Here is an 18,193-nt window from a genome sequence, read left to right as displayed (position 1 = left end):
TTTGCTAGTATTTTGTTGAGAATTTTTTCATCTATATTCATTAAAGATATTGGCCTGTAATTTTCTTTTTTGGTGCTTTGTCTGATTTTGGTATCAGGGTGATAGTGGCTTCATAGAATGACTTTGGGAGTGTTCCCTCCTCTTCAGTCTTTTGGAAGAGTTTGAGAACGATTGGTATAAGTTCTTCTTTGTATGTTTGGTAAATTCCCCAGTGAAGCCATCCCCATGTTCTGAATTCTTAAATAAAATGTTATAGCCAAACAAAGTATCAGTACTTTGTTTCTTTTTACAGCTGAATAGTATTCCATTGTATGGATATAGCACATTTATTTACCCAGGAACATTTTCAGTTAACATCATCACACCTAACAAAATAAATAATCCTTTTCACATCACCTAATATCAACATTGTCTTCAGTTTCTCCAGGATCCAGTCTGGGATCATACACTGCAATTGTGTATGTCTCTTAATCTCTCTTAATATTGAGGCATCCCTTGTTTTACGGGATTGACTAGCTGTAGACACCATGCTAGTTGTCCCATAGAACACCCCACCTCCTGGGTTTGTTGGAGTGTTTCTCTGTGGAGTTCTTAGCTTGTTCTTCTGTTCTCTGTATTTCATATAAAATGTGATTAGATTCCAGTTAAACATTTTGGCTAGGATGTACACTTCACATTGTATGTCGTTTGGAGACACATAATATGTGTTTGTTCCATTATTTATGCTGAGATTGGTGATGGATGAGAGTGGTAGCATTCCTTCACTGTGAATTTTATATTTTTTTCAGTCCTTACAAGTAAAAAGTAATCTTTGTGGTGTTACTTTGGTACCATACGATGTCTAATTCCCCATCAATCTTCCATTTGATGATTAAAACACTGATTGATAATCATTGCCTGAATCAGTAATTTCATGAAAGGTTGCAACATGATAGTTTTCTTATTCTGTCATCCTATCTACATTCATAATTGGCAGTTTTCTATAAAGAAGAGCTTCTCCTTTTCACTTGGAGCTATTTATCTTCCCTGAACTACAAATCACTCTGTAAAACAAAACAACAAGAGAAAAAATTTGACTTGTCTTCTCCCCCAGTAATTTTCAAGTAAGGGACTGGTATAATATCTTCCTCATTGAAATGTTATACATTGCTGGTATTCAGTTGCATGTATTTTATGATTACCACTGTGGTGTTCTCTTTAAGTTTATGGATTAAACAAAAGTTAGGTGTGTAAGGGTTTTGAGTTTCCTGACAGGATGTTTTGTCTGTTTGTTTATGTGTTTTTCAAGATATGTTTTGGTAGTTAAGCTGAAATAATACTGTGGTCAGATAATGGGGCCTGTGTTAAATTAAGTTTTGAATTTTGGAGACAGCTTATGTAACCTAATATGATCAGTTTTCTTTTTAGTATAATCATTCTATTTATTTTTATATATTTGTTTTTTTTGGCTCACTGGGTCTTTGTTGCTGCACGCGGGCTTTCTCTAGTTGCGGCGAGCAGTGGCTTCTCTTGTTGAGGAGCATGGGCTCTAGGCATGTGGGCTTCAGTAGTTGCAGCATGCAGGCTCAGTAGTTGTGGCATGCAGGCCCCAGAGCATGCGGACTTCGGTAGTTGTGGCATGCAGGCTCAGCAGTTGTGGTGCATGGGCTTAGTTACCCCGCGGCATGTGGGATCTTCCCAGACCAAGGATCAAACCCGTGTCCCCTGCATTGGCAGGTGGATTCTTAACCACTGCGCCACCAGGGAAGCCCATGATCAGTTTTTTAGTAAATGTTTTGTGTGGTCGTGAAAAGAATATTCCTGTTCTTTTTAATTGAATGAAAGGTACTAAATCAAGACTATTAATAATAATTTTATTTGAAACACTCCCATCCTTATTTTTTTCTGCTTGATGTATTTAGTTATTTAGAGAGATTTGTTAAAAATCTCCTATTAGGATTATAGATTTTCCCATTTGTACTGATACTTTTCAAAGTTGGCTTTATGTATTTTGAGACTATGTTTCTGTTTCTATAGCTTCATGATTGTTAAATTATCTTGATCTGTGTGGAATGTATATGTTGGTTCCTTTTATTAGTAACAAAATCTCCTTGTCCCTTTTAAATGCTGTTCATTTAAATACATGATGTTAATAAATAACTACAGCAGATTTCTGATTGGCATTTTCCTGATTTTTAAAAAATTTCCTAATTTTTAAACTTTTTGTGTTGTTTTGTTTTAGGCATGTATCTTATAAGTAGTATATGGCAGAGTTTTAAGCCAATCTGAGAGTCTGTTTTTCAGTAGGTGAGTTTACGTTTATATTTACTCTGATATCGGATGCATTTAAATTTACTTTTGCCACCTCCTTCTGTGGTTTTCCATTTGCCGTGCATTTTCTCTGCTTTTTTCCTTTTTTCCTGCCCTCTATTGAGTTGATAGCTTGCTTTGTTTCTTTTATTTCTTAATCTGTGTGGAATGTATATGTTCAGTCTCTGTTCTTTCAGGGTCGTCACTCTAAAGGTTAATACACATTATTAAATGAAACTCTTTTTAAAGCAACCACATCATTTTTATATAGTATTTTGGTTTCACTTTTTTAACCACACCAAAAAACACTGTTTTTGTTCTTCGCTCTCTCTCTCTCTCTTTTACTATGTATATTTATTAGTTTTCATTATCTTTCAATAATCTCTTTACTTACCTTTGTTTCTTGAATTCCGTTCCTTCCTCCTGAGTTCATTTTTCTTCATACTAAAATACATTCCCTTGGTACTCCTTTTAGCTAGAGTTTGTGCACTTTATAAGTCCTAGTCCATTTCACAGTGTTTTTATTTCACCTTCATTTTACTTGAACTCTAAAATTCACCTGTAAAATATGTACAGTAAAACCAGTTGGCCCACAATATTGGGTTATTGGGGGGAACTAATAAAATTTGTTGAAATACTTTATAAACGGTTTTGTGTGTGTACGTAATGCTATTATTATTAGCTAATATACCTCCTATTAGAGTTATATTAGAATTACAGTGTTTTGAATGGATTTTAAAAATCATTGCTTACTGTACTTAGTTAATATTTACTGAGACAAAGAGAATAATACCTACTAGAAATATCATGAATTGTACATGCTCACACCTTGGGAGAAGAGATGAGATAAGGTGAAACTCGGGATCCTAACTGCTAGCTTAGGGTTACTCCCATTCATTGGAACTTTGAGATACGCAAGCATGAAGTCCAATTTTTTTACTTTGTTTTTATCTATTTACAAAGACAGTACACAAATAGCGTGGAAAATCCAAATGATAAAAGAAAGAGAGAAATAAATCTTCCAGGAAGTCCATGGAATTGAAACCATTGACATATTGGGACACATCCTTCCAGGCATCTTGCTCTGCATGTGTGGCTATGTGGATTCTGGAGGCTTGTCTTTTCATCTTTCAAAAGGAATCATACTACGTATGCAGTTTTGCTACTGCATTTTTCACTAAGTAATATATCAAGAGAGTATAGCTAAGTATCATTGCATATAATGAATAAATGTATACTGTTGTATGGATGTATCATAATTTTGTTTAACCAATTCCCTATTGGGAGACTTTAAAATAATTTTTTATATTATAAATTATGCACAGTTGCCTGATTATTTCTTTAAGATAAATTGCTAGCAGTGATATTGGTCAAAGAGTGTGCACATTCAAGTCTTTGATACATGTTTAATAAATCTCTCCAAAAAGTGCACAATTCTTGCCTCTTTTCCTCACACAAACTAAGTATTGTCATTTTTCCCCCTTAATTTTCCAGTTTGAGATTTTTGTCAATATCTCTGCTTACTTGTGAGTTTGAATATCTTTTCTTGTTTTATCGATCATTTGTAATTCTTTTGAGAACTTCCCCTTTGGCTGTTTATTCTCTTTTTGCTTTCCATTTCTTATTAAGCTGTATGAACTCTTATTTGGCTTATAAATTATTATAAATATCTTATTTTTTCCCTATTTTTTTTTAATCTTTTAACCTTGTTTGTGCATTTTATCGCATTGTTTTTTTGCTTTTCAACCTTGTTCAAGAACTTTATGAAATTTTTATTTGATCAAAATTTCCTTTATGAGTTCTGGGTTGTTTCCTTAGATGGGATAACTAAAAGTTCTTCCCCACTTCAAAACTGGTAAATGTTCATTTGTATATTTTGTGTGTCTGTGCTCCTAGCAGTTTATTTTTCTCCCATTTGAATCTTTAATCCATTTGGAGTGGTTTTGGTATAAGGAGTGATACACATCAGTGCCTTCCTGTTTGTCACATCCTGTTCTGGTTTTTCAATTTGACTGATGAAAATCAGTATATGAGCATCCTAAAGCATGGCAGGAATTGAGATGTGCTTCATAGTTTTCGGTTTACTAATGTGTCTTGGGTATTTGTAAGTAGAGATAGAGGTTCAAAGGGGAGGGAGTGGATTGGGAAGTGGTAGTTGACAGTCTCATGTCAGGGTTACCTTCTGTGTATGTGTGTGGAACAGAGAATTAAAGAGAGGATACCAGCAGAGTGTCTCTTAGAAGTTTCGTGTTTCACTTCTTTTAGTGACCCTGAGTTCTTTATCCAGGGAAGTGGAACTGTGGTAGGATGTCGTAAGACACCATCTGACGTGAGGACTTAGAGGTTTTACATCTTGAATACCAAGTGCTCTTCTTCCCTGATGAACCCATGAACTCTCTGAATTCTGTGGATTCGTGGGCTTTTTTTAACGTTTTATTTCAGCATATGTTCAGAAAGAAATTGGAATGGGGAAGGGGTTCCGTTCCCCTCTTTGACGTCCAATTCCCTGACCCATAAGTAGATGCTGTTAAGTTTCTTACGTATCTTACAGAAATTTCAAGCACTATTTTTGACTACTACTTGCTACTGAATGTTCAGTTGATGAAATTGAAGGTCTTTCACTCAGAAGAAATAAATCAAGAAGGTAAGAAATAAAATCTTTTGATGCTTCGAAACATTCATCAAGTAAGAAGAATTCATCAAGATTATTTCTTTAGGATAATCCCTTTTGACAATAAAAATCAATTTAGTGAACATAAACAGGATGGAATAGCCGCAAAGGGTAGAACACGGCTCACGACGATAGCCTCTGTTTGTTGCGTACCTGACACGGGCCATCTGTTAATTCACACTGTATTAACATCTTCATTCTGTAGAGATGAGGAAACTGAGGCTTCCGGAGGTAAATAACATACCCGTAGCTCTCCCTGGTTGGCAAAGGACAGAACTAGGTGTGGGCTCTGGTCTCTGCCTTTGGAGCCACCTGTGTTGTGGGTAACCTGAAGTCTGTTCCAGCCAGTCCTTCAAAGACCTTCCCCCACTTTTGGAATAGATAGTTCCTGTTCTTTTTGCTGCTACTTTATTTTCTTCGTAGGCCCATAAGCAGTAGACATCATAACTACAGACACAATTTCACATTTATGAACTGTGGCTTGTAGAATGCATAAAAGATAACTTTTATAGTAAGATTTGCTGTTTTTGAGTTCTTCCCATTATTGAAGAGTAGCCGGGCCTCCATTGCCTGTGTGCAGTTATACATGAAGCCCCTTACTCAGATGCTTTCCTTCCATGTGTCCGAAATTTGTTATAATGTGCCAGTTTGTTAGAATGAGACGTAAAACTGCCATTTGATGACAGTTGTAATAAATGTACAGGTCATCGATGGCTGAGATTAGATGGAGCTCCCGAGGGTTGTGCTGTGTCTAGTAGCCAGGTGAGGAGAAAGTGTAAGAAGATATTAATTCCTTCCATAATTCTCGTTCTAGGTCTATTCTGCTTCAGCTTTTTCTGGGAGCTAGCTGTGTAAGGCTAGTAAGGGGGAGAAAGGAGGATGGGGGTGGGATGGATAGACCTACATTTTATGTTTCTACAAATAGAAATAGCACATCAGACAGGTCAGTGTTCATTGCACTCTTGCTGTAGGTCTCTGTCTTGTACTTTGACTCTTGTCAAAAGAAAAATGTTCTTTCCGACAAGGTCATAGAATATAAGTGGAAAGGCAAGACACGTATACATGAAACCGAACTAGAGAGTTTGCCGAAACATTCCATTGTACTGTGTGACTTAAAATATAAAAAACATTAGAGGTAGGAAAGGATATTGTAGCAAGAAGTAATCAGGGCAGGTAAGATATGGCCAGAGGGAAAGGACAAAGAGTCTTGAGATCCTGTCATTTTTATATGTATTAAGAGGCAGAAGAACTGTATGTCCAAAGACCTAAGATTGCCCCAAGGTAGAACCCTTGGTAGACCAGCCTTTCCATATAATGACATTAATGTATGCCCTCCACAGCAAATTCTGGGTTCCCAGGATCTCTCCCCCAGTTGATTGTGGGTGAAAGGGCATGGTCAGAAGCTTCCTCAACCTGCCCTTCATGTTGTTGATCTGTCCCTCATTCTGAAGTTCTTTAGCATTTGATGGAAACAGTCTGTACTACATTGCTGTGACATGTTTACGTGTTGCCTTGGGATTTGCACTCCTCCCATTTCCTTCTTCCTGTGGCCTCCTTAGTGCCTGGTGCAGTCTGTGGATGTTGAAGTTCTAGTAAACACTTAGTACATGAATGTCTTTGGACTGAGGCCCACGATCATGGCACCAGGAAAGCCCTGTGGGATCCCGAATTGTAAACCAACCTTATCCTTGGGATCCAAAGCAGAGCTGAGGCTGCGACCGTGAATGCACCGTGTCTCCTAGCTCAGTTTTCTTGTCTCAGCTAGAAGTTCCCTGCAAAAGCAAGTATTCTAGGAGGTTCCATCCCATGATTCTGATCTGGTGCAGGATTTCTGAACAGGGAAGTTAGATTAGATTAGATGGGAGTAAGATTAGAATGGGAAACTCACAAAAACTCATACTATGGGCAGGCCTTTAATTTAAGCACTTGCTGTCCAAACTGAGCATTGAGTTCAGCTAGTGAGGTAGAAAGGGGGCTGGGGTGGTATTTTGGGCAGGTAAACGCTGTTTCATAGTCTTGTGCATTTGAAAACTCCAGAGATGGTTACTCTTCTTGTGTTTAGAGGCCTGACCTTTCAGGGGAAGCATCTCCACCTTTATCTCATCCCATATCAAGCAGGTCACTGTGAATAATTGTAGCTGTTGGGTTTTTCTTACTCCGGATTTGCTAGAATTCACATCAGATCACACAGCTGAGAAAGACCCTTGGTTTATTTGGACATGTTGCTGATAATATCTCTTTGCATTAATGATTTTATTCTAGATATCCAGAGGGACAGAAAAAGATGAGTAATGGGGGAGTTACAAGATAAATCTACAGTAAAAAATAAAGCAAACTGCTTCTCTTCTTTACCATTATGAAAAAGAAGTAAAGAATTATTTCAACAGTTAGGTCAAACAAGAAGTATTAATTTTCCTCAAATAATTGAGGATATGTTTTTAACATTGGTCTTAATGTAAAAAGCTGAAATATACTTTTGGTTGTTGGTATCCGTTTGCTTCTAGTTACATGAAGTTAAGTAGATTCAGGTCAGGATTTTTGGTTTTGCTTTGGAGCTTTTGTTCTCCCAACTCTTCTTCCTTAAGTAGATGATCAGGTATCATTTGAAAATGTGTTTTGGGTGGTGGCATGCTAAGCAGGTCTTTGATAAATCTTCCAGAACCCAAGGCTCGCGTGCTCCTGAGTTGCTGTGAATGGCCCCAGCGCTCCTGACCACTCTTCCGGGTAGGATGTCGCTGAGATCCCTGAAATGGAGCCTCCTGCTGCTGTCACTCCTGAGCTTCCTGGTGATGTGGTACCTCAGTCTTCCCCACTACAATGTGATAGAACGCGTGAACTGGATGTACTTCTATGAATATGAGCCCATTTACAGACAAGACTTCCGCTTCACACTTCGAGAGCATTCGAACTGCTCTCATCAAAACCCATTTCTGGTCATCCTGGTGACCTCAAACCCCTCAGATGTGAAAGCCAGACAGGCCATTAGAGTTACTTGGGGTGAAAAGAAGTCTTGGTGGGGATATGAGGTTCTTACATTTTTCTTATTAGGCCAGCAGGCTGAAAGGGAAGACAAAATGTTAGCATTATCCTTAGAGGATGAACACCTCCTTTATGGCGACATAATAAGACAAGATTTTTTAGACACGTACAATAACCTGACCTTGAAAACGATTATGGCATTTAGGTGGGTAACTGAGTTTTGCCCCAACGCCAGGTACATCATGAAGACAGACACTGATGTTTTCATCAATACTGGCAATTTGGTGAAGTATCTTTTAAATTTAAACCACTCAGAGAAGTTTTTCACAGGTTATCCTCTAATTGATAATTATTCTTATAGAGGATTTTACCAAAAAACCCATATTTCATACCAGGAGTATCCCTTCAAGGTGTTTCCTCCCTACTGCAGTGGGTTGGGTTATATAATGTCCAGAGATTTGGTGCCAAGAATCTATGAAATGATGAGTCACGTAAAACCCATCAAGTTTGAAGATGTTTATGTTGGGATCTGTTTGAATTTATTAAAAGTGGACATTCACATTCCAGAGGACACCAACCTTTTCTTTTTATATAGGATCCATTTGGATGTCTGTCAACTCAGACGCGTGATTGCAGCCCATGGCTTTTCTTCCAAGGAAATTATCACATTTTGGCAGGTTATGCTAAGGAACACCACATGCCATTATTAATTTGACATTCTACCCAAAGCCTAGAGAAGGGAGGGATACTTTGTGGAAAACGTTAAAGTTAGACTATGAAATCTCCAATGGAAAACTCATGGGAAGGTCACTGTGTGGCTTACATGGAACTGAAACTCATGAAGAGGCTATAGGCTGGAGACTGGAGGGTTGTACTTGACCTGTGGTTTATTTTGACAACAATCAAGTCAGGCCTTTTAAAGATGAGATTCAGAGGAATTAAACATCTTATAAAGGAATGGGAGGTTTTTGTTAATAAAACACATAGGACCAAACAATTTGAACGTGTCGTTCTATAGATTAAAACTTCTTAAATGGGTTTCATTGAATTATAAGCTCATCTGTCCATAACAGCAAAGCAGTGTGGAGTATTATTCATTGAACAATCTAGTCAGTTCAGGGTTTTGTGTATATCTTACATGGATTACAGTTTTTTAAAATATATAGTTGTGTGTAAAACAAGTGAAGTTATGCTGAACAAAATTTCATCTCTTTTTGGTCATTCGGAAGATACTTCAGGATGTTGCAGTATTTCAGTTATCAATTATTATTTAATGGTACTTAAAGTTTTGCACTTTTATGGGTGTTTGAATGTTATGGTTGTTTCAATACTGTATAAACAGAATAGTGAAAAATCACTCTTTATATTTAAACTTCTTTTCCAGTTACTTCACTGATGAGTTTATTATGAATAGCTCCATTAATGTGTAGATATCGGTCATTATTGCATATCAGTAATCTCCTGAACTTTGATAAATATTTCTTCGTGGTAATATAGAGAAGAATTAAAGCAAGAAGATCTAAATTATTGTCTTGTTTTTAAAAATATAATCCCTGGTGTTTTTAGATGTCACTTCATCTGTCTCATTGTTCCACCTGGAAACTAGGAGTAATGTAGAGCGCCAGGCAGCATGTTTCCTTTTGGAAAGGACTCTGAAGCCAGAAAGAAAAGAGAGAACGTGATAGCCAGAATATTATGAAAGGAGTGGCATATTTCAGTGCTTGAGCTGGAAAGAGAAGACTAAAGATTCAAGTTGCATTGTTAACTGCTCCGTGTTTTTTTTAAATTAACAATCAGTTTGAGAATAAAAAGGAAGAAAAAAACACTGCTGCTATTGTTATTGGTTTCACATCAAGAGGAAAGCCCCACTATGTGGTCTAAAATCAAGTCTGATTTCCATGTCATGGAGAAGCACGTTTTTTCATAGGAGTGGTGATGTAGGTCAGCTTTGACCTGCTAGTTGGTCCAAGAGAAGCACTCCTTGCCCCCATGTTCTTGGGATTGTGCAACTTCCCATTATGCCTGATACGGGACAAGTGATTTCCTTTTTTCTGGATTACATGATGGTGAAAGATCAAATCTGTTGGCAGAAAATACGAACTTGAAAATATATAGTCAGCTCTTGTAATACTCATATATTTATAATTCTCCTATAAGAAAAGCTTAATTTCAGTTAGAAACATTATAATGTTTGATTCTTGATAACAAGGCTATTTCCATTTCCCTCCTCTCAGACCTGATCCAGTTACAATAAAATCAATTAAATGAAATACTCTGTGGAATCCATCTATGCCCTTGCTAATTCCCATCCATACGGAGCCACTTTCTTTTTTTTTTGAATTTTATTTATTTTTATACAGCAGGTTCTTATTATTTATCTATTTTATACATATTAATGTATACATGTCAATCCCAATCTCCCAAATCATCCCACCACCACCACCCACCCCCCGGGAGTCACTTTCTTTAAGACACAGGTGGTGGCTATTTTTGTGGTAGGATTAGATTTGATCCAATTTGCCTAACTTTATATTGGTATTTGGGAAGCTAAGTCAAATAATTTATAGAGGGAGAACTTTTAAAATAAAAGATAACTTCCCTTCCCTTTAAGATGAGACCAAAAAAAGCAGTAAAACGTGAGTAATTGCCAGTTAGAAGATTGTTCCTTTTCAACTACAGGTTGGTGCTTAAGAGATCTCTAAAGAGTTAAATGATTATGAAAAACATTGAGGTTGGGTCGTTATATTTTTTGTTTTTAACTTCATGTTTGCTTTCAAGTAGTATTAGTCAGCTGTGTTATTAAAATCTTGGCCTCTGACGTTTAACCACATGAATAGCACCTTTTATTTTAACTGGTAACAGTTTAATACAGAGCCTAACCTTAGGCAGCTGCTTTTCTGCCATCCACAGCCCTGCCACATCCCCGTGGTCTTACCTGCTCTCTGCCTCACTCATTTACTTTGCTTGCCTGTAAGCATGGAGTCTGTGACCCCAGCGTGTTAGCCTTTGCCAGATTATGCTGCAAGAACAGCTCCCAGATCTCAGAGGTTGACAACAACCATGTGTTCTTTGCATCCACACCGCACGCTACTGGTTACCAGCCCTGGCTACTGTGTGTATCTTCTCACCTCAGGGTCCCAGCTGAAGGGCAACGCTGTCTGGAACATGCCATTCTTGTAGAGGGAGAGGACAAAGAGCTGGTGGAAGGAGAAGGAGCTGGTGGAAACACTAACATCTGTATCTGCTGACCAAAGCAAAGCCCATGCCCAGCCCAGTGTCTGAGGCAGGGTGGGGCAGGGGTTTGGTCTCACAGGAAGTAGTGCACGTCATTTTTTGGCAGCCAGGAATATTGTGTTCTTTTACAGGGTGGGCAAGGAATAGTGGGGTACAGTAATCTGCCACACCTAGTGCGTGAAAGGGAGAAGGGGCTCAGGGACCTGGATTCTGAGGCCGGCCCCAGTGCATCAGAGGTTTTCTGGCTTACTGGGAGCTGGTGCTTTGAGCCCTTTCCTGAGAGGGCTGCCCTTTCACCCCCCTCCTTACTCTTTCCCCAGCTCTACGCTAAATGGTCTTGGCATTATCATGTTCCCATCAACTCGCCAGATGAAGAGCAGCCGGAGCTGAGCTATTTATAACCGTATTTCTGAGTGTGAGCTTGGGGATAAAGCTCTTTTCTCTTGGCGTCGGGTAGGCATTTATTGCAGGATGGAGGGAGAGAGAGAGGGGAAGGGTGAGTATGAGAAATGTGGCAGGCCCATCTGACGTCTTTGGGGTTCTTTTAATCCACTGGGAATTCATCTTTATATTAAGCCAGCTTCCCTGGATTTTGTGTGAGCGATTAGAACCCTCTCACAGTCTCCATCAGCTGCTTGATTATCCCACGTGTAGTTAATATAGGACCAACCCTTTAAGGAGTCAAAACAGGTGACACGTGTTGATGGATGTGTTGGTAGGAGATGGAAGCGAGCATGGGAAATGGGCCCCGAAAGCCAAGAGGCAGTTTGAGTGGGCAGGCCCTTGGCAGAATTTGTGCCCAAGGGAAGAGCCGACTCATGGGTCTTGTAAAGTCAAAGGAGGGCCCGACAAGGATGGATACCGTTGCTCTGTATTTAAGGTAAGTGATGGAAGCACAAAACGTGCGCTTAGATAGTCTCTCCTCACATGTGACCCTTTCTTCGCATTTGCAAGCCTTACCCTTCCTTTAGGTTTTCAGTGAATAATGTCTAAAACGTCTGCCAACTTAGCCCTTTTTATGTTTTACTCTCACCCTTTAGACCACGTGGGAGGGAGGGTGGAGGTTAGCGCTACTTACATTTCCCCCTTAAAGTACCCCCTTTGAGACATTTCCCAGATGAAAAATCAAGGCCCCTCGTGGTGAGTTAACATCATTCTCTTAAAAGGCTGCAGCAGCTGCAGCGAAGGTTTTAAATAACACTCTTCCCCCTTCTCCCCCTTCCCCCTTTCTCCCTGTAGAAACCGAACAGAAACAAGCAGGAGACACCAAAATGTTAACAGGAGTTGCCTGTCAATGACTGCTCCCTTTGAAGTACCTTTTATTACTTCATTCTCAACAACAAGGATGAATTACTTTTATAACATAAATGTTTTAACAATATATGAACAAATTTAGGTAAAGGTAAAAAGCAGGGTCAGAAGGTGTCGTGGGAAAAGGCTGGCTCACTGCTGAGCTGCCAGCCCCTTCCGTGCCCTCCCGCTTTTTCCCGCAGCAGACTCTTGTGAACCAGTCCCTGCCAGTGGGACCCCAAGTGAAACCACACAACTCTGATTGGGACTTAAACCACTGTTAGTTAAAATTGCTCACTTCTTGTCAGGACTTGCTGAAGCTCAGGTTCTTTGTGTCTCATCGCAGAAAGAATTCAGAGACGAAGTGATAAGTAAGAGGTGGATTTATTTAGAGAGAGAACACATTCCACAGGCAGAAGAACGTGGTCCGTCTCAAAAGGCTTGAGAGCAACCCCAGGGCATGGGGTCGACTCAGAAAGTGAGAGCAGCCATGGGAGAAATACACTCCATAGACGGAATGCGGACTGTCTCAAAAGGTGAGAGCGCCCCAGGTTAGTTTTTACGGGCTGTGTAATTTCATAGGCTGACTACAGTGGGAGGATTATTCCAACTCTTTTGGGGAAGGGGAGGAGATTTCCAGGATTGGGGCCACCACCCACTTTTTGGCCTTTGATGATCAGCCTCAGAGATGTCATGGTGTGTCACTTAGCGTATGCTAGTGTATTACAGTGAGTGCATAATGAGGCTCAAGGTCTGCTGGGAGTCAAATCTTCTGCCATCTCCGACCTAGTCAGTTTTAGTCAGTTTATGTCATATGTTCAAAGGCTCTTGTCATTCTTTTAAAGGTTGTGCCCTGGCCCCTTCCTTCCTGTTTCATGGGGGATGTCTGCCTGTGGCCTCCTGTGTTCCTCCCTCATTAAGAAAAAAAGGAGAAAGCCTCCTTTTCCTTGATAAGATGTTCTGCCTACACTGCTGGAATCTGCAGCTACCATGGTGATCCCATGAGCCTAAAGGCCAAGGCAGTGGGCTGAGATGGTGAGCCTGGGCCCACATTCTTCTAGACCCTTTGGTGTTAAGTAACCACACACATTTGGATGTCGTGGGTCCAGTGGTCAGTTCCTCACAGCTGGGGGAACCTAACTCCAGGGATGTAAGAACAGTTTCCCTGACCGGAGCCGTTGTGCCCATGGTGACTGGGGAGATGTGAGGAGATGAATCAAACTCTCCTTCAGCGCAGAGAGAAAACAGCTGGTTTGTGACCCGGGAGCTCTGAGGCTCTGGCTTGGATCCTGCTGGGGGATGGTGCCCCGCCTGCGAGCAGCCCTCGGGGACGCGGTGGACACTCCTCTCTGGTTGGTGCCCGCCATCCGTGTCGGGCAGCGGGGCTGCGGTTGCACCTGCGGGGGCAGAGCGGGGAGAAGGAGGCTGTGGGAGGGAGCCCTGAGGAGTCTGAACCTGTCTCACCTGTGGAGCCACGTCTTCTCATTTGGAAGAAGAGAGGTCAGGGCCACATCTCTTTGCCTTTCACAATTTACTGCCTGCCTGTCATCCGAGAAGGTTTGTGTTACGAACTTGGCAAAAAGTAGTTTCAGAATCTGATGGTAACGCCGTTCACTCTGCCCTCTTTGTAAATGAGAAGCTGGAAAATCTCTGGATTTTGGTAAATTCACAATGAAATGACCGGAGAGCACCCAGGTCTCGCTGTTCTTCCATGCCCCGAGGCTGCTATAATTACTTTATTAAAAATGAAGTGTCTCAAGGTTTCAGGACAAAAACTGTTGAAAAGCCATAAATGACTAATTTGGTGTTTCAAGTGATAATCAAGCCTGTCTCTTCGCTCAATGACTATGAAGAGGAGGAAAGTAACAACCTCACCTTTGTTACTGAATCTCTTTTTATATGAATCTTTAAAAAATTTTGCACACTGCTTCTCTCTCTAGTGAACCTTAACATACAAACAGTAAAATTTTTTAAAGTATTATATAAGAAGAAACTAAATTTTGTATTTCTCAGCCTTAAATTTGAAAGCAAGTAGACAGGCAGTTATTATTTTGTCTGCTGAACAACTTCCTTCTTGAGAAACTTCTACTTTTGAGAAATGTCTTATCCACTAACTTCCTCTGCGTGGTTAGTACAGTGTGACCCAAGCCATGCGAATTCTCCCTGTCTTAAGATCGCAGCTCCCTGGCGACAGTCCCGTGGTCCACTTGACACTACAGCGCAATTGCAGTCCCTCTCAAAGAATTTAGAATTAAGGCTAAGCAGTCTAAGTCTGAGCGTTGTCCTCAACTAGGAGATATAAATCTGGGAAATTTTGATATTAGATGTTTTTTAAAAAATACATTTCATTTTTTAGAGCAGTTTTAGGTTCAAAGCAAAATTGAAAGGAAGGTACAGAGATTTCCCATATACTCTCTGCCCCCATGTACACACTCCCTCCCCCACCATCAACATTCCCCATCAGGACAGGACATTTATTACACTGGCTGTCACCACAGTGACACATCATTACCGCCGAAAGCCCACAGTTTACATTGGACTGTTGGTGGATTGTCAGTGAGGCTAAGACTGTAATCCCTGAGGAAAGCTTCAGACCTGGAGTCTCAGGCTCACGGAAGGGAAGTACTTTACAGCAACAGAAAAGGCCCACATTCAGATAAGCCCTTCGCCAGGGCCAGTTCGCCTTGTTCATGGCGGCCTAGGGCCAGGCTGGTGGGCCTGAGGCTCTGCAGGCTTCCCTTCCGCCAGACCTCACAGGAAGCCGCAAGGATTCCTATGGGTGCCAACCCTAGGCCAACCTCTGTACCAGGTGGGCCTGGAGGGTAAAGGAGTAAGATTGACATTTGGGGGATCCAGTAGCTTCAGAAGTATGGTTTCGCACTGCAAATGAAGCCCAGCGCCCCTCAACCTCTGCCCCATGCCTTGCATACCAGCCTTCTCCAGTCTGCCCTTTGTTTCTCAGGCACCCCAGGCCCATGCTGGCCTACCTGCCTTCGTCTCAGCTCTTTACCTGGAGCGTACTTTGCTTTTTCTGGATCTCCATTTCCTCATCTATGAAGAGGGTTAGTAATTCTCATTCTCTTCAGAGTCAGATGATGATTTAAAGATGCTGGGGCCATCAGCCTGGAGAAGAGGAAGCCTTGTGGCAGAGAAAACGGTCTTGACCAGAGTGACTCTGGAAGGCAGGACCAAGGTAGTGGGAGGAGTGACAGGGAGAGAGATTTTAGTATAGGATCAGAGAAATCCAGAGATAGAGCAGGATGCTTCAGGAAATAACAAATTCCCAACCTTAAAGGAGGTAAAAGAAGCTGGAGAATCCTTTGGTAAAGATGCTGGGAGTGCAGAATTAACAGGACCTGGACTTGGAAAGTCTAGCTCTGAGAGAAGTACTAGCATTAGCTTTGGAGTCACACAGATCTGAGTTCAAGTCTTAGTGCCACCTCTTACTATCTGGATTACTCTTCTCTCTGAACCTCATTTGCCTTGCACATGGCAGGAAGGTAATAAGAGTGTCTGGCTTGTAGTGCTTTTGCAAGAATTCGTTGAAATAGGAAATGGGAGGACCCCACAGGAAGTAGGTGCTCAGTACCTGGGAAATTTCATTAAATCACCATTTGGTTCTAAAGGATGGTTGTAAACAGTGGAGGGCACAATGGGGAGGATGTTGCTGCTGCCCCCAGGGCCAGAGTCTGGAAAGGCCGCCAGCAGGAAGACAGACTGGAAGCAAGTAGGATATTCTAAGAAGAGGAACAAGGGAAAAAAATGAAGGGGCAATAAGTGTACTGATTTTTTTTTTCCCTGAACTCTCTAATTCTGTTCCATTGCTCTGTAAGTCTGCCTTTCCATCACTGCCATACTACCTTGATTACTCTGGCCTTATACTAAGTCTTAAAATCTGATGATATAGGTCTTCCAACTTTATTCTTTTGCAATGTTGTTTTGACTATTACATGACCTTTGAATTTTCAAGAAAAGTTTGGAATCAGCTTTACAATTTCTATAAAAGAGTCTTCTAGGCTTTTGATTAGAATTGCATTAAATATAGAAACTGGGGGGAAAGGCTGTTTTAACAATATCGAGTCTACTGATTTATGAATGGTCTACCTCTCCATTTATTTAGATTTTCTTTAATTTCTCTCAGCAATATTCTGAAGTTTATGAAAATGTAACAGTCTTGCATATATTTCATTAGATTTAATCCTAAGTATTTTGTATTTTTTGATGCTATTGTCAATGAGATTTTTTTTATAGAGGTACAATTAACATACATTAAAATGCACAAACTTAAGTGCTCAGTACAATGATTTGGGGCAGTTTTATATATCTGTACAAACATCACCTAAAACAAGATAGAGAACACTTCCATCATCCCACGAAGGTGCTTAATGCCGTCTTCCAATCAATCCCTACTCCTACCCCACCCCCATTACAGAGCAACCACTTCCTGGTCTCTATCACTGTAGATTTAGTCTCGCCATTTTGGGATTTCATGTAAATGTATTCATGCAGTATGTATCTTTGAGTCTTGCTTCTCTGATTGAACATAATGTACTTTACATTAATCCATGTTGTTTTGTGTCAGAAATTTCTTTTTATTGCTGAGTATTATTCCATTATATGAGTAAACAGCAAATTGTTTATCCATTTGGGTTGTTTCTAGTTTGGGGCTATCATGAACAAGATTGCTATAAAGATCCTTGTATGAGTTTTTTGGTGTGTATTTATGTTTTCATTTCTCTCTGTAAACACCTAGGAATGGAACTGCTGGGCAATAGGGTAGGTGTGTGTTTACTATGAAATGCCAAACAGTTCTCAAAAGTGTTTGTACCATTGTACATTCCTACCCAGTTTTTCTTTTATAGTTTATACTTTTTGTGCCCCACCCAAGAAATCTTTACCTACACCAAGGTGGGGGAGATTTTCTCCTATATTTTCTTCTAGAAGCTTTATGGTTTTAGGTTTTACATTAAGGTCTATGATCCAGCTCCAATTTAAATTTTTATTCAGAGTGAGAAAGCATTTGAAATTCATTCTCTTTCATGTAAGTATCTAGTTGTCTCAGCAGCATTAAAAAAAAAAAGACTTTCCTTATGAGGGAGTGTTTAGTCCGTTTATATTTAATGTAATTTTTATATAATTGGGTTTAAGTGTACCATCCTGTTACTTACTTTTCATTTTGCACCTCTGTGGCCCCTTTGCCTTCTTTTGAGTTGAGTAGTCACTAGCATTCCATTTAATTTCCTCAATTGCCTTCTTAGCTATTGCTCTTGTGTTTGAAGTTATTATATATATATATATATATATATATATATATATATATTTTGGCTGTGTTGCGTCTTAGTTGCTGCACATGGGATCTTCTCTGAGGCATGTGGGATCTTTTGTTGCGGCACGCAGGCTCTTCATTGTGGCACACAGGCTCTTCGTTGCGGCGGGTGGGCTTCTCTCTAGTTGTGGTGCACGGGCTCCAGGGCACATAGGCCCTGTAGTTTGTAGCACGTGGGCTCTCTCGTTGAGGTGTGCGAGCTCAGTAGTTGCGGCATGCAGGCTTAGTTGCCCTGCAGAATTTGGAATCATAGTCCCCTGACCAGGGATTGAATCCACAACCCCTGCATTAGAAGGCAGATTCTTTACCACTGGACCCCCAGGGCAGTCCCTGAAATTATTTTTTTTAATTGATTGCTTTAGATCAGGGCTTCTCAACCTTTGTACTATTGACATTTTGAGTCA

At 40.3% G+C, this 18,193-nt stretch overlaps 1 protein-coding gene across 5 annotated transcripts in view; it reads left to right on the top strand.

Moving 5' to 3' along the window:
• Positions 1–10,184, top strand: part of B3GALNT1 (beta-1,3-N-acetylgalactosaminyltransferase 1 (Globoside blood group)) — a 32,496-nt gene extending 22,312 nt beyond the window's left edge. For 3 of the 5 annotated variants that reach the window (XM_082655096.1, XM_082655095.1, XM_082655093.1), the window contains 3 exons: positions 2,222–2,286; positions 4,841–4,933; positions 7,620–10,184. In XM_082655096.1, the coding sequence (XP_082511222.1) occupies positions 7,654–8,649 (996 nt within the window). In that variant the 5' untranslated portion in view covers positions 2,222–2,286; positions 4,841–4,933; positions 7,620–7,653 and the 3' untranslated portion in view covers positions 8,650–10,184. The remainder of the gene's footprint in view (positions 1–2,221; positions 2,287–4,840; positions 4,934–7,619) is intronic. The other 2 variants (XM_082655097.1, XM_082655094.1) reach the window with 1 other exon arrangement.
• Positions 10,185–18,193: the final 8,009 nt, after the last annotated feature.

Source organism: Grampus griseus, assembly GCF_964374135.1.
Source record: "Grampus griseus genome assembly, chromosome: 5".
NCBI lineage: Eukaryota > Metazoa > Chordata > Mammalia > Artiodactyla > Delphinidae > Grampus > Grampus griseus.
The sequence above is the reverse complement of the archived record's forward strand: the minus strand, read 5'-3'. Positions and strand labels throughout refer to the sequence as shown.